The sequence below is a fragment of the Myotis nattereri genome, assembly GCF_964212035.1.
Source record: "Myotis nattereri genome assembly, chromosome: 2".
Taxonomy (NCBI): domain Eukaryota; kingdom Metazoa; phylum Chordata; class Mammalia; order Chiroptera; family Vespertilionidae; genus Myotis; species Myotis nattereri.
Window position 1 is genome coordinate 193,753,338 of NC_138076.1, and position 13,083 is coordinate 193,766,420.

A 13,083-nucleotide genomic window follows, 5' to 3' on the forward strand; every position below is an offset into this window, starting at 1 on the left:
AGTTTATTTTTTTTTAAATATATTTTATTGATTTTTTACAGAGAGGAAGGGAGAGAGCTAGAGAGCCAGAAACATCGATGGGAGAGAAACATCAATCAGCCGCCTCCTGCACATCGCCCACTGGGGATGTGCCCGCAACCCAGGTACATGCCCTTGACCGGAATCGAACCCGGGACCCCTCAGTCCGCAGGCCGATGCTCTATAATGAGCCAAACCGGTTTTGGCCAGAGCAGTTTTTATGCCATGTTAAAGCATTGCTGAAATCTAGCTATACGAAAATATGTGGCCTGGCCACAGTTGGCTAGAGCACCATCCCAATATGCCAAGGTTGCAGGTTCAATCCCTGGTCAGGGCACATATAAGAATCAACCGACCTAACTGGTTTGGCTCAGTGGGAACATCGGCCTGCAGACTGAAGGGTCCCAGGTTCGATTCTGGTTAAGGGCATGTACCTTGGCTGCGGGCACATCCCCAGTGGGGGGTGTACAGGAGGCAGCTGATCGATGTTTCTCTCTCATCGATGTTTCTAACTCTCTATCCCTCTCCCTTCCTCTCTGTAAAAAATCAATAAAATATATATAGATAAAAAAAGAATCAACCAACGAATGCATAAACATGTGGAACAACAAATTGATGTCTCTCTTGCTCTCTCTGTAAGATCAATAAATAAAACATAAAAATATAAAAAAGTCTGGACTCTTTGTGAATATTTGTGCTGGAAAGCAAGTGACTTAATAATTTATAGTGCAGCTGGTATCTTTCAACACTCAAATAGTAAATCCTTCCCACCCTTGAATCTCAGATTTTAGGTTAAAGACTTCATTTTCCATTCATTGCATGTAGAGGATATCTTTCCATCTATCTTTTCAATCTTTCTAGGAAGGCAGGTTGATGGGAAATCTGCTTTCAATTTTAAAGGCCTCAGGGTAAGGAGAAAATGGTAGTATTTTTGCAGGTAGGTAGGTAGGTAGGTAGGTAGGTATAGCTTCCCAGGTGGGTCTGGGAAGTAGATCTACATCTCAACTTAAGGCTGGATGAACTCAGATGGTGTCAAACATGTTTCCAGGACCATAATCTTGGCATAGAAAAGGTCTGACATGTCTAGAATTTGTTCAGCATACTTCATAGAAGTTTATCTTTATGGTTGGGTCCCCATCACCCACAATGTATCGGACAATGCCAGGCACCAGAGATACAAGGATGAATAAAACATACTTTCTCCTCAAGGCATGTGCATATCATTAATGCCCTTCCTTCAGATAAATCTTTGCAGTTCTCTCACCTGCACCCACCCTCTCCAACTATCCTGTGAATGGTTTCTTTGGGAACCCACCTGCTTGGACACTGTTACCCAGGGCTTCCCACACGAGAGCCTCAGATGGCCTATCTCTCCCTAAACGAAGGCTAACACCCTCGCTTTCCTCTGTCATTCATTTTGTTGGGTAAGGAAATGGGAAGTCTGGGACCAATGACTCATAAGACTTGAATTTTCACGTATATTCCAGAAAGCCGGGGGACACGCAGCCTCGGTTGTGTAAACAGGAAACTATCGATCCCGAGCAGGAAATGACCTTCTCGGAGGGCAAGCGAGGTGCCGCGGGTTTCCCTCCTCCTTCCCTCAGGCCCCTTTGAAGCTCATTTCCGGGTCTCGCTCCCTTCGGGCCTCCGCGACTAGAACAGAGTCCCGCAGGCTCTGCCCAGTCCCTCCGCCGACAGCGTCCCCCGCGAGCACCGTCCACAGGCCCCTCCCTTCAGCTGACTTCTTCACGCCCCGCTTCACATCGCCGCAAATCCCGACCAATCAGTAGCAGGGGTAGGCGGTACCAAACTAACCCCCACTTCCTCCCCAAATAGCCAACCCCCCGCGTCGCGTCATCCTGATGGATGACTTAGGTAGCCAATCAACAGGCAACCTCGGTCCCAGCCTACCTTAAACCCAATCAATTAAAACCAAGAAGGGGAATGGGGGCGGAGAATGGAAAACTTGCCCCTCTTTTGGAAATGGCCTGGAAAGGTGCGTCCGGACCGCGTGAACTTACATTTTTTTTTTTTTTTTAACTAGGAGTCACTGCATAGTGTCTATCTCATAAGCCCCAGTTCTGTCCCCCTTCGACTCCACCCCAAGATGAGCCCCACCCCTCACTTCTCCTCCACCCCGAGTACTCCGGCAAAGAACCCCAATGCCGGGTGCTCTACACGCTCCTCCCCGGCGGGGAGAGTCCGGGGAAGGAGAGACCCTGCAGCCCCGGCGCCAGTCTTTCCATTCAGTGCGCCTCTCCCCTCCGTCCCCACGTTCCCGGGTCGGAGCTGACACGGGAGTGGGCGGAGCCGAGTGCCTCTCGCTGCGGGAGCGGCAAAGGCTTCTTAAGGTGGAACAGAACTGTTAGGCGGCTGGGCCTCAGAGTAAAGGGTGTGACCTTCTGCTTCTCCACCTTGCTTTCCACACAGTGGTGTCTCATCGCTGTCACCTAGCCTTAGTTTTAGATTTATTTTTTTTGCAAGAATAAACAGGTTAGGTAGAGGATATAAAGTTAAATGAGTGAAACTTAAAATAATAGTTATGTAAAGGAAATACAAACTGGAGAGAACTTTTCCCTTATGATTTAATGCCTTCTGCTGTGTTCCATTCTTCTGAGACGGCCTTTTACAGTAGCAGCTAGGATTTTTCCTGATGGGCAAATATGAGCTCAACTTTTGTCGGATAAGTCCCTCTAAATGAATCATTTTGTGCCTTCCGTTTATTCTCTCGCTCCTAGATCTGACTACAGCCATCAAGGAAGCAAGGACCTTGTGCCAGTGGCTGAGGGGACCTCCTGTCCGTTTACAGCGAGTCCCCTGTAGCTGGCAGAGTGGAGGTGGTATATGTCCTGGGCTTGCAGTCTTGTCTCTGGCGCAGTCTTCTCATTTATAAAATGGGCATAATAATACCTACCTTCTAGTTGAGTGGCAATACCAGAAGACATAATGTAAATGAAAACACGTAACCTGAAAGGTATAAAGGAACAGTAGATAATATTATGAATACAAAGGATATAATAATAGTAAAGATTTACAACATCCTTACTATGTTCTAGCACTTTTAAAAACAAATTATTTTGTACAACTTCAGACACATACAAAAGTAGAGAGTATAGTAGTAAAAAACAAACAAAAAAATAAGCCGAAACCGGTTTGGCTCAGTGGATAGAGCGTCGGCCTGCGGACTGAGGGGTCCCAGGTTCGATTCCGGTCAAGGGCATGTACCTGGGTTGCGGGCACATCCCCAGTAGGAGATGTGCAGGAGGCAGCTGATCGATGTTTCTCTCCCATCGATGTTTCTAACTCTCTATCTCTCCCTCCTCTCTGTAAAAAAATCAATAAAATTAAAAAACAACAACAACCAAACAAAAAAATAAACCATGTTGTAATAAACAATGGGAAATCTTTCATCATCTATGCCATCACTTTATTATTTTGAAGCAAATTTATGACAATAAATTTGTCATGAAGCATTTCATGACAATACTTCTGTATACATTTTTAAAAGATAAAGATTCTTAAGTAATAACAATTTCATTAGCACATCTAAAATATAACAATAATTCCTTGATATCACCACAGTCAGGATTGAAATTTCACCAACTGCTTCATAATATCTGTTCCAGCTGCTTTTTTCAAATCAGGATTTCCCCCCAATGTCCACATATTGTATTTCACGGATATGTCTCTTGATCCATATATGTTGCATTTGGTCAATATATGTTTTCAGCCTCTTTCAATCTCTAGGTTCCCCTTTCCTCATGCACTATTGACACATTACACGCACGAAGTAGGAATTATTATTGTCCCCATTTACTGATGAGATACTGAGTAACAGAGCAGTTTAATGACTTAAGTTCTTAGTTACTGAGTGCTAAAGTTGGGATTTGAATACATGAATCATATCACTATACTATGTTTCATAGTTTCATATAACACACAGCTCTTCAATGCTTCCGAAATGTGTATTGTGCTGTAGTAGTCACCAATATTATGAAGAAGCATTTTGCTCAACGTCAACTAACACTCATGAAGAATTACAGATATGTTCTATTATATAGAAGGGTGGATCCCTTCCCCGAGAAACATCGATGTGAGAGAGAGACACATCGATTGGTTGCCTCCCACACGTGGCTGGGGATCTAGTCTGCAACTGAGGTTTGTGCCCTTGACCAGAATCGAACCTGGGACCCTTCAGTCTGCAGGCTGACACTCTATCCACTGAACCACATCAGCTAGGGCAAGACATCCATTTGTTGTTCCACATATTTATGCATTCATTGGTTGATTCTTGTATGTGCCCTGACCGGGGATGGAACCTGCAACCTTGGCACATCGAGATGACATTCTAACTAATTGAGCCAGGGCCTGTTTCTATTTTTTTTTTAAGTTACAAATAATGCTGCAGCAAATATATTGTATATTAGAAATAATTCTTGATCTTTTAATTTTTCTGAATTTACAGAAAAAGTGTCTAATCCTTCCCTAGCTTTTCAATTTTTAATAATTTTACCCCTGCTCCCCAAATTTCATATACATACATAGAAAATGTCAAAAAAAAGTTTGAAAAAATAAGCATAATAAAATATCTAACTCACAGCAAGAAATATTTGATGGCAAATTATCTTTGGGTGGGGGAATGAGTTAATGTTTCAAAGTGTGCCGAAACCGGTTTGGCTCAGTGGATAGAGCGTCGGCCTGCGGACTGAAAGGTCCCAGGTTCGATTCCGGTCAAGGGCATGTACCTTGGTTGCAGGCACATCCCCAGTAGGAGATGTGCAGGAGGCAGCTGATCGATGTTTCTAACTCTCTATCTCTCTCTCCCTTCCTCTCTGTAAAAAATCAATAAAATATATTTTTAAAAAATAAAAAAATAAATAAAAAAAACAAAGTGTGTGCGTGTGGGTGGGGGGAGGGGGGGGGGAAAGTACCTGGATATTAGAAGGGTACAGAGAAAGAAAAGGCTCCAACAGGCCTTTACTTTTTTTTTTTTTTTAATAATATTTTATTGATTTTTTACAGAGAGGAAGGGAGAGGGATAGAGAGCTAGAAACATCGATGAGAGAGAAACATCGATCAGCCGCCTCCTGCACATCTCCTACTGGGGATGTGCCCGCAACCCAGGTACATGCCCTTGACCGGAATCGAACCTGGGACCCTTCAGTCCTCAGGCTGACGCTCTATCCACTGAGTCAAACCGGTTTTGGCAGGCCTTTACTTTTTATTTTATTTTATTGAGTTTTTTTACAGAGAGGAAGGGAAAGGGATAGAGAGTTAGAAATATCGATGAGAAACATCGATCAGCTGCCTCCTGCACACCCTCTACTGGGGATGTGCCCGCAACCCAGGTACATGCCCTTGACCGGAATCGAACCTGGGACCCTTCAGTCTGCAGGCCGATGCTCTATCCACTGAACCAAACTGGTTAGGCCACCTTTGCTTCTTTTAAGTTTAAGGATGACTTTAAAAAAATAAAGGATGACTTTTAATTCTGACAGCTCTGGACAATGGGGTAGATGTTAAGATCCGGGTCCTTAGAGTCATTTGGATTTGTTCATTTAAGTCCTGACTTGCTACTTATTAATCATGTGAACTTAGACATAGTCAATATCTGTTAGTCATAGTTTTCTCATCTGTAATATAGCCATAGTAACAGTGCCTTATGGGACTTCTAGAAGATTTAAATGTGATAACACATGCAGAGTGCTAAGCTCAATGCATGGCACATTGTAAATATAATTTTATATATGTAATGGCCCGGTGCACGGATTCATGCACATTGAAAGGAAATTAATTAGAAGAAATATTTCAATATTGCTATTTGCCCTTTCTCTATAATAGAAGTGTCAACCAAATTCAAGGTCCACCATTTCTTACTTCTTTTCAGTTGGGTCAAGTTTCTAAACTTTCTAAATCTCCATTTTTCGGCTAATGAAAAGAAAATAGGATTCTACCGTGTCTCCTATCTACCTACTCCAGGATTTCTGTGAGGAACAAATGAGATGAGGCATGGGAAAATGCTTCACAAACATTTGGTTAAAGTGTAAAATATTTGCACCTGGCTATAAAGCAAGTCGTGTTCTGAAGAAATTCCAAGGAGGCTAGTCGCTAGGCTAGGAAGAGGAAGCCAGGTGTTGCTATGTGACATCATTACCGGGCGCCCATAGCCACCATTTCAGGGCTGGGCTGGGCTGTGGACCGCATTTTGTGCCATGGCAGCGTTGGCTGCAATTTGGTGGGGTGTTGCTCCGGGGTGGTGGAGGGGCCTGTGTCCCACTTGGGGGAAGCTGAGTGTTGCTTTGTCAGTGTCAGGTCTGTGCTGTTTCTCTGTAAATGGCCAGTGCACATCATGGCGGCAGCTCCTGTGTTGAACGTCTGTCCCCTGATGGTCAGTGCGCATCATAGTGACTGGTCAGACAGGTGGAGGGACACTTAGCATATATATATATATATATATATATATATATATATATAATTATCATATATTTAGCCAGAGGACAAAAGACTAATGTCTAAATGTGAAATGTAGTCATCAAGCTGTAATCTTGGGTATGCAGTCTTTTTTTGAGCAATTCAAATAATTCATGGATGTTTTTGCTTTCATATTATTTTATGTGATAGAAAGTAGACTTAGAAAAGCTTGATAGGCCAGAGGATGAAATATATAAGAATCTGAAGAAAAAAAAAAAAAGAATCTGCAGAGAAATATGACTCTAAGAGGAAAAGTGGAGGGTAGATTCCCTGGTGTGGCATTTTCTATCTTTGGGTGGGGATTACTCTTTTTTTTTTTTTTTAAATATATTTTTTATTGATTTTTTACAGAGAGGAAGGGAGAGGGATAGAGAGTTAGATACATCGATGAGAGAGAAACATCGATCAGCTGCCTCCTGCACACCCCCTACTGGGGATGTGCCTGCAACCAAGGTACCTGCCCTTGACCGGAATCGAACCGGGGACCTTTTAGTCCCCAGGCCTACGCTCTATCCACTGAGCCAAACCGGTTATGGCTGGGGATTACTCTTTAAGGGGCAGAAAATAAGAACGTTGTACACTGTGTGACCAAGATAAGATATGTTTTACAGGTTTTTCAAGCGAACTGAACATTCATATTTTGTATACTGTACAATTTAAAAAGCAACCCTTATTGGGTAGGCAAGGTATCAAGGCCCTCTCTTTGGTGACTGATTCCACAGAAAAAAATTATAATGCTAGACTTTCCTATGTTTAGTTCAGAGTTTTCTCCGTTACATGCTCATTTTCTTCTTTATATACACTCACTTGCCCAGCAAGCATCTACTGAACTCCAGGATGCTATCAGGGTAACACATGCACTCCACCCTCATCCCCAGAACCCTTTACAAACGATCTCAGGGGAAAGAGGAGCCCATCAAAGATATTCCTGAGCAAAACGGACATGCATATGGAATCTGCAAATGGAATACAACAGAATGAGGAAAGGTCAGCGACACAGAATTGGGGCGGCATTGACAGTCCCGCGCACCGTGTGCCCGATGGAGAGCAGCGGGTCGTCACTAGGGTGGATGGCGAGCTGCTCGGAGCGAGGTGTCCTGGCGGCGGCTGGCGGGGAGTGAGGGTCTGCGCTCGGGCGGGCTGTGAGCCGCGGCCGCGACCCCGGGAGCCGGGCTGTGAGCCGCGGCCGCGTCCCCGGGAGCAGCCCGGCCCGCGGCCTGGAGCCGCCCGCTCCTCCTTAACCCGCGCGGGAGGCGGCGGCGCGGCCCGGCGGGCGGGGGCGGGGGAGGGGCCGGGAGCGCGGCGCGGAGGCCGGGGAGGAGCCGGGGCCTGCAGCGGAGCCGAGCCGAGCCCGAGCCCGAGCCGAGCCCTGGCACCGTCCGTCCGCCTTCTGGCTCCCGGGGAGCCCGGACCGGCCGGAGCCCGAGCGGTGGCAGCGCGGGGAGCCCCACGCGCCAAGCGTGCGGACCGGCCGGGACGGGGCTGGAGGCGGCGCCGGCGCCACGGCAGCCAGTGACGGGGGTGCGGAGCCGCGGCCTCCCGGACCCTGCTGCCCAGGCCGCCCGGGCAGAGCGGGGAGTGCGAAAACCCCACCCTCTGGGGCACCCCAGCTGCGGAGGCGGGAGCGGGGACGCGGCCGCAGCTCCCGGGGGAAGAGGAGACCCTTGCCGTCCGCGCGAGGGAAAGAGGAGACCCTGGTCGGGGGCGAGTCCCCCTCCTTGGCGGCGAGGACGACCCCCGTGCCGGCCGGGAGCGGACCTCCGAAGTAGAAGGGGGCGATCCGTGCAGAGCCCGCGGGGGGCGGCCGCCCGCTGCCCCCGCCTCCAGGCGCACTCTCAGCAGCACTTCGGGACTTCGGAGGCAGAGCGGAGGGGGTGAGCTCATGGAGTAGGCGCCCTGCATCCTCTCCGGTACTCACAGCAGCAGAGGACGCTCCGGGGAGAGGGGAGCGGCGGCCCCGGCCTGTCGGGAGCGGCGAGAACTGCCGGCCCCTCCACTTCCTGGTGCCCAGACAGTGGAACCAGGCAGAGCCCGTCCGCGCAGCTCCCCCGCGGACAGAAGGAGCCCTCCACTCCTGAAACAGCCAGCTTCGGGGGGAGGGGGACTCCCCCAAGGGGGAGGAGACAACTCCTGGTTGGGAGAGGCTCCTCCCCTCCTCCCCAGCGTCACGGGCAGGGTGTGGGGGGTGTGCCACCTTCCCCAGGTAGGGCCTCCTTCTCCCCCTCCTCCTCCCCCTTCTCCCCCTCCTCCCCTCCCCCCTCCCCCCTCCGCTCCTCATCCTCAGGGGACCCAGATCCCCTCCCCAGCTTGGGAGGCTCCACCAAGAACGGGAAGAGCCACCGAGGATGAGACTCTTCAGCTGCCTTTGAGGAGGGGGATCCCTCCAACCCCAAACTCCAGGACCAGGTGGCTCCCTCCCTTTGCTGGGGGAACCTTGGAGACAGGTTAGTGCATTCTTTCACCTTCTCTCCGTCCGTGCGCTTTAGGCACTAGTGGGTGTAGGGGTCTGAGGTGGTGGCTGGTGGGTTTCATTGCTGGGGAAGGTAGAACTGTAACTCAGAGACATGTGTTCTGAAGGAACCCCTGGGTTCGAAACCACCCCTTTCGGCAGAGGCTCTGGGAAGTGGGTTTCTTGGTGTTTCGGGATGGGGTCCACCTGAAGTCCCTGGGGAAGTGTATGTTTCCATGCTGACAGCAAAGGGAGATGAGAAAACACCTGCGTTTTCCGAATCCATCCATACTGTGTAGCAGCGATTGACACATCCCAACTGGACTCCCATATCACCCTGCATCCTTGGGGCCATCTCCCCTGGACAGTCACCTGGAGAGGGCCCTCACGCAAGACGTGGTGGCATTTCATGGCCTGCCCTTGTGTAGGGCTGCCACTGGTATCACATTTTCTCGTCTGTAACCCTAAGTTGCCTTTATGTCCCATCACTGTGATTACTGCTCCCTTGAAAGAAAAGCACCCCGTCCGCACTCACTGTACCTCAGACACCAAGAGGCCTCCTGTCGTGATAGTCCCATCCCTGGCTGGGAGCATGCCTCTACCAATAAAACCCAAAGGGAAAGTGGGAACTCCACACGTCCCGAGACAAGAGGCAAGGGCGCAGGGGAATGCCTGCTCCTGGGTTGAAGTTGCCCCCTAATGCTGACTCTGTCCCCCTGTCCCAGTCATCTGTCCAACTCCTGTCCTGGGCTGACAGCTCCTCAGGAAAAAGCAGGTCCTGCATAGGAAGAAGGGACCGGTTCAGCCTCCTTCCAGCTTTTCCTCTAAAGAAGTTGGCCACCAGGGAGATGGGACTTCTCAGGAGTTCCCTTTCCTAAAAGCACCTGATAGTTTCATCTTCTCCCTTCCTGTTTCTTGTTTGGTTCTGGGTCTCTGGAACCTTGTATTTAAGTTTTTCTTTGCAAGATTGGAGTAGGAATCATCCAAGTCCAGAATCTTTAGAAAATGCAGGAAAACAGGGGCCAGGAAATTCTTCTGGCCAAGCCCAGGCTGGTGTTTAGGAGAGCTCTGCCCTTCAACCTGGGATCTCTAACTGGGGGCCTGCCTTCTTGCCTTGTCATTAGGAAATCTCTTCTGTTTCGGGGATTACAGCCCATAGCAAGGCCAGGAGGGAGGCTTTATCTCTTTGGGGTTTTATGTTTCTTCTTTCTCTCTTTGTCTGGTCCATGGATGGGCTGTCTGAGTCCCTAAGTACATCCACTTGGACCTGGAATCTACCTGTCAGTAGTGATATAGGAGTAGAGGAGACAGGGCTACAATCCAGGTTTGTATGGCTGTGCTTTAGGACAATGTGTGTATGTTTCTTAATGCAGGTGAATGTGGCTCTGTCCTATCTCTGTGTTTCAAGTGGGTATGTTTTTGGAGACAGGTGCATGTGTGCTTTTCAGACCAAGCCTCCAGTGACCTAGAATTGTATGTTTCCAGGAGGCCTCTAAAAGCAGGTCCCCCTGTGCAATGACCTGGGGAGGGTTCTGGTAAGGATGCCCAGCTGGAAGGAAGGGCTGGGCCTCCCCTGGCCAGCAGGAGCCCTCATGAATGGCTGCATCCCAAGCAGCAGGGCAGCCCAGCCTCAGGCTGGGATCACTGCTTATAGGACTAATAAGAGAGCTTCATTTTCATTTCTGGTATCTCGAGTCTCAAAAGCATGAGGATCTTTGGCTCTGAATCCTAGAACTCCTTCCCTAACTTTTGAAAACGGCTCTGCTGTAACAGCAGTTTATTTCTTACAAAGTGCTTTACCAGATGTCGGAATGCAACTTGTTGAATGGTAACACCTCCAGGTGTACCACCACCACACAGCTTCACTGGCCCTGCTTGCTCTGAGTTTTCCAATGCCTGCCTCTGTGGATCGGTGCGAAGCACATGGCTCTGGGCTGAATTAACTGTGATTTAGAGAGTGCTATTTTCCAGAGCATGTCTTATGGCCAGACCTAGTCCCCCCGCACCTCCTGAAAAATAAGAGATGATATTCCCCTATTCCTTCATCCCTGGAGTTTACTCGGTCCTGACCCTGACATTGATCAGTGACACTATCCCCAAAGGAAAAGCTTGAGATTCTGACATCCTGCAAATGACTGCAAACTCAGTGCAGGCTTTCTGCTTCCAGTCTTACCTCTATGATCTGTCAGTTTTCTAATTTTTAATTTCTATTATTCTTTTTCCCCCATTCAAAAAAAAATAATAGTTACACTTACAAAGTGCTTTAAGATATTAAGGTACCTGGGAAGGGGACAGGAGCGGGGTGGAGGGAGTCAATGGGGGGAAAAAGGGGACATCTGTAATACTATCAACAGTAAAGATAATTAAAAAAAAAGAATATTAAGATAATCCTCACAACAACCCTATGTAGGTATAGTTATCATCTTTAATTTATAGATGCAGAAACTACAACACACAGAGGTTAAGTAATTTGCCTGAGGTTGCAAGGCCAGTAGGTAGTGGAGTCAGGACTGAAATCCAGGCAGCCCACTGGTAATTGGTAATGTGGTTAACGCAGCCATTGCTCTATTAGTTTTGGCATTATGTGCAAAGCAGGAAATTATCGCTCCTTAATGCCTGACCTTGGCACCACACAGAGAATAATTACTGGCCTTGCAGATAAAATGGGAAGAAAACTGTGCCTGTAATTTTGGATCTTACATGTCTCATCCAGAATCCGTCTTCCACTCCAACAGAATGTCTTTCTGTTTTTCTCTGCCTTTCTCCCAGTACTGTAGTCTTCCTTAGACGCCCTGTGGATGTGATGGAGCCTGCCCTTTGGCTGCCTTTCCCAGTTTCTATGGGTATTTCCTTTCAGTCTTCCAGCACGCAGAGAAGAATGTGGCCTGACTCAGGTTCTGCCCAAGCCCAGTGGCACGAGGCCCACCTGGAGAGAGAGGTCTGGGTAACTAGGTTGGTTGGACTGAGAAATGGAAGTACCTCTTGTTTGCCTTGCTAAGAATAGCCCTGAACACTAGCCTCATGCCATTATTTTGGGGAGCGTGGAATGTGTGGCAGCCACGAGCTCATTAAGCTTCATTCACTTCCCTCCAGGGATGAAGCCTTGGCAGTGTTTAGGACTCCATCCCTTTGATTAACAGGGGAAACTGAGGCATCAAGACTTCAGGGAGCCAGGGGCGGTTAGGGATATTTAGTGAGTCAGTGTCAAGGTTGGGAATGGAACACAGGAATCTCAATGTCTGAGCTTTTTCACACTGGGTTGCCCTTCAAGAATGGGGAAGTGACGGGAGTGAGGAAGTGGGATGGGTTGAAGGAGAATGGTGCTGAAAGATCAGAAGGACCTTTTGCTGCAAGCTTCTTGTAGCCGATGAGACTGGGATATATTGTGAGTGCTGGGGCGCATCTGGAGGGCTGACTGGGAGGGTGCAGGAAAAAGGTTAAATTTAACCCCGGTGTCCTAACCCGGTGCTGGGGTAAGGATAAGGAAAGGCACAGAACAACTCGCAGCAGGCTGAGAGTGCTTCCCTTTCCGGAAGTCACCGTGATTGGCATGTGCCAGATGGGTTCTGTGAGCCGCCCTCTGAACACTTTAAATCTACTCTCATGCTCCTGTCCAATGTTGGGGGAGCTTCAAATGAAATATCCACTAAAGGCTTCTGTGTTCTTCAGATGAGATTTCCTGGGGATCTTTAGCAGGAGATCATCGGGAGCAGGGTAACATTTCGTTACAGACCTCCCCTGTGGGCATTGAGAACCTGCTCATTGTCATATTTTTGTCCAGCTGGGATAACCCGGCTGTGGGACCTGCTTTACCAGAGGCTGTGGTGCTTTGACTTAGTATATATAGTGCTAGGAGGTCTGAGACTTCCTGGAATGATTCAATATCCCTATTAGTTCCCAAGTTTCTGTGGGTGGTGGGAGAGAAGATACGGATAAAAGGAAAACCCCTTTATAAGACTATTTATAAACATGATCCCCCCACCCCGCTTCTCTTGTCAAGCAATTCTTGGGTTGCAATTGAATCTCTGGCTGCCTAGGCCCCTGAGGCACTAAGGTGTTTCCGTCATCCTTGTAGAGTAGGCGTGTTGCCGGTGACGAGCTCAGGGCTGGGTGCTGGTGTCTATGTGCAAAGATTGTGTAGGTGG

The 13,083-nt window shown here is 48.4% G+C and overlaps 1 protein-coding gene across 2 annotated transcripts; it reads right to left on the reverse strand.

Annotated features, from left to right (window-relative positions):
* Positions 1 to 2,056: 2,056 nt before the first annotated feature.
* LOC308513150 (uncharacterized protein) lies at positions 2,057 to 8,485 on the reverse strand. 2 transcript variants are annotated; one of them, XM_081082988.1, is made up of 3 exons: positions 7,520 to 8,485; positions 2,933 to 2,985; positions 2,710 to 2,841 (listed from the first exon to the last, which is right to left on the reverse strand). In XM_081082988.1, the coding sequence occupies exons 1-3, from the start codon at positions 8,389 to 8,391 to the stop codon at positions 2,822 to 2,824; spliced, it is 945 nt and encodes a 314-aa protein (XP_080939114.1). In that variant the 5' UTR covers positions 8,392 to 8,485; the 3' UTR covers positions 2,710 to 2,821. The 2 variants fall into 2 exon arrangements, with proteins under 2 accessions (XP_080939113.1, XP_080939114.1); XM_081082987.1 differs by having other exon boundaries at positions 2,057 to 2,985.
* Positions 8,486 to 13,083: the final 4,598 nt, after the last annotated feature.